Source organism: Rhagoletis pomonella, unplaced genomic scaffold, assembly GCF_013731165.1.
Source record: "Rhagoletis pomonella isolate Grant_MI unplaced genomic scaffold, Rhpom_1.0 Rhpom_scaffold_00009, whole genome shotgun sequence".
In the NCBI taxonomy this organism is placed as follows: Eukaryota; Metazoa; Arthropoda; class Insecta; order Diptera; family Tephritidae; genus Rhagoletis; species Rhagoletis pomonella.
Window position 1 is genome coordinate 12896682 of NW_023458563.1, and position 2861 is coordinate 12899542.

General features: G+C 35.6%; 1 protein-coding gene across 1 annotated transcript in view; it reads left to right on the top strand.

Moving 5' to 3' along the window:
* Positions 1-757: 757 nt before the first annotated feature.
* The window catches only part of LOC118745570 (plasma membrane calcium-transporting ATPase 3-like), a 7955-nt gene continuing 5851 nt past the window's right edge, over positions 758-2861 (top strand). The window contains exon 1 of the mRNA XM_036479056.1: positions 758-775. Coding sequence (XP_036334949.1) covers positions 773-775 — 3 coding nt within the window. The 5' untranslated portion in view covers positions 758-772. The remainder of the gene's footprint in view (positions 776-2861) is intronic.

A 2861-nucleotide genomic window follows, 5' to 3' on the forward strand; every position in this document is an offset into this window, starting at 1 on the left:
AGTGGCATATGTAGTACATTGAAAATGAAAATGTTGATAATTAACAGCATAATAAAGTACCTACAGAAAGGAAAATGTAGCAGTTGCGCCACCCGGTGGTTCGCCCTCACAGTGGAACTTCAGTAAGAAAGTTTATTGGTTTTTATTTGTTGAACAAGCCAGCTCCGAGTTGCTGATTTTACTGGAAGATACTTTATTGTTGTTGTTGTTCTTGTTGTTGTTGTTGTTGTTATAGCAGCACTACTAAGTCCCGCCTATTTCGGTTCATCATTGTCGTCAAACTGTTTCAATAGGGTCGGACCAAAAGGAGATGGGTGTCAGTTGAGTAGGATTGAGCTGGTATATGAAGAGGTGGTTGGTGTCATGCGGGGAGTCTCCACATGCCGGGCACTCATTGGGGATATTGGGGTCGAGTCTGGACAGGTAGCTGTTGAGGCGGATACAATATTCAAACCGTAACTGAGCCAGGATAACGCGGGTCTCTCTTTTGGTAGTTGAAGCTCCACCACTTCTACAGGTAGTGATTGTGCTCCAATCACGGCATTCATAGGCCGGCAGTCGAGGCAAGTGGTGACCGACTTCCTATGAATGTTGATGTTCGCTCGTCTTCTTTGTCTTATTCATGTGTTCTTTCTTCATCTCCACAATCGTCGGCGTCAACGTGGAGTACGTTAACACCAGTGGCATAACCAGCGAGCTTTTGAGCAAAAAGCGAAACCATTTTCAGAGGCAATAAATCATTACTTGACTTGTACCGAAATGAGAAATAAAAATGGTAATTTAATTGCTTTATAGATAAAGTATTAATTTATTTACTATCCGGCCCCGTATGCGCTTAATGTCTACATAAGTATGCACATACACGCATTTCGAGAAAACCGGTGGCAACCCTATTAAAAAATGTAAAGCCTTATTGCAAAAAAAAACCGAATGGCCAAGCGCTTTCATTTGACATCTTATGCTTTTAATAATTTAGACAGGTGGCCAAAAAATAAAACCTTATTGCATATCCCTCTTTTTTCGTATTCCAACGAACAGCCCAAATCTTATAATTTTTCGCATAGGTGGCAACCCTCTTCGAAAAAATAAAACCTTATTGCACATCTGAAGACCTCATTTTTATACCCGACCGCACTTGTGCACAAGGGTATATTAATTTTGTTCACATAACGGTTGTTTGTAACAGAGAACAAAACGGATCGAGATAGATATAGACAAATGTGTACATAAATGCTCAGAATGAATAGAGAAATCGATTAAGCCGTGTCTGTCTGTCCGTCCGTCTGTCCGTCTGTCCGTCCGTCCGTGTACACGATAACTCGATCAAAAATTGAAATATCGCAACAAAATTTGGTATGTAGGTTTAGTAACTACTGAAGATTATTCACTCAAAATTGATATTTACAACAATTTTTAGATAAAAAAGAAAAATATTAAAAACTTTTGGAAAATGGGCGTAGCCACGCCCACTTATGGTTACATGTGTATATCTTGGTAACGGCTGCACCAATTTTTTCCAAACTTGGCACAGTTGTTGGCCTTGGTGCAGCATACTAAATGGCCGAAAATTTAAAAAATCGGACAATAACCACGCCCACATCCCATATAACGGTAATTTAGAGAAGTACAAAATCTTCCATAAATCAGTAAATATCAGGGACCGTAACGGTTATAAGTTTTATTATAAAAATCACTTTGTAATCGTTAGTAACTGAGTTTTATTTTTTGCTCGGAAAATAATGGTTACGTTTTAAGTTTTATTTTTTGCTCGGAAAATAATGGTTACGTTTTAAGTTTTATTTTTTTGCTCGTAAAATAATGGGTACGTTTTAAGTTTTATTTTTTGCTCGGAAAATAATGGTTACGTTTTAAGTTTTATTTTTTTGCTCGGAAAATAATCGTTACGTTTTAAGTTTTATTTTTTGCTCGGAAAATAATCGTTATTTCTTGAGTTTTATTTTTTGCTCAGAAAATAAAACTTAATTTTTGCGTATGCGTATGCGCTTTTTTGCACTTTTTCTTTGTAAATGTGGTTATCTTTGTTTCTGCCCTGGTATCTGTATTTTCATTACCCACTCCACAGTGGCGTTAAAGGTTCAATGCAGCCGCCCCCTGTCTATTCATGCATGCGCATACGCATACGCAAAAATTAAGTTTTATTTTCTGAGCAAAAAATAAAACTCAAGAAATAACTATTATTTTCCGAGCAAAAAATAAAACTAAAACGTAATCATTATTTTCCGAGCAAAAAATAAAACTTAAAACGTAACGATTATTTTCCGAGCAAAAAATGAAACTTAAAACGTAACCATTATTTTCCGAGCAAAAAATAAAACTCAAAACGGAACGATTATTTTCCGAGCAAAAAATAAAACTCAAAACATAGCGATTATTTTCTGAGTAAAAAATAAAACTCAAAATATAATGATTAAACTTGATTTTTATAAGTAAAAATTAAAAAATAAAAATCAGCGCCGCTGAAGGTACTCCGAGTAATAAGAAATATATTGGTTTACTCCTTATGCACGTAGCATTTCTCTTTCCGCGTGATTTTTTGAGTTGAATTTTCAAAGGATAATCGTTATTTGCGGTCCCTGGTAAATATTAAAGTTAATTTATTCAAAATTGATGCTTGCGAAAATTCTTTACCAAGAAATACGTTTATGGTAAAATTTTTGAAAATGGGCGTGGCACCGCCCACTTATGATCACATATATGTATATCGGTAACCGTTCTACCAATTTTTACCAAACTCGCTATTTTTATTGTGCTTGCCACATAAAAGCAAAACGTTGAAAATTATAGAAATCGGACTAAAATTACGGCCGCTTTTCATATAACGGTAAATTTCAGAAATGCTT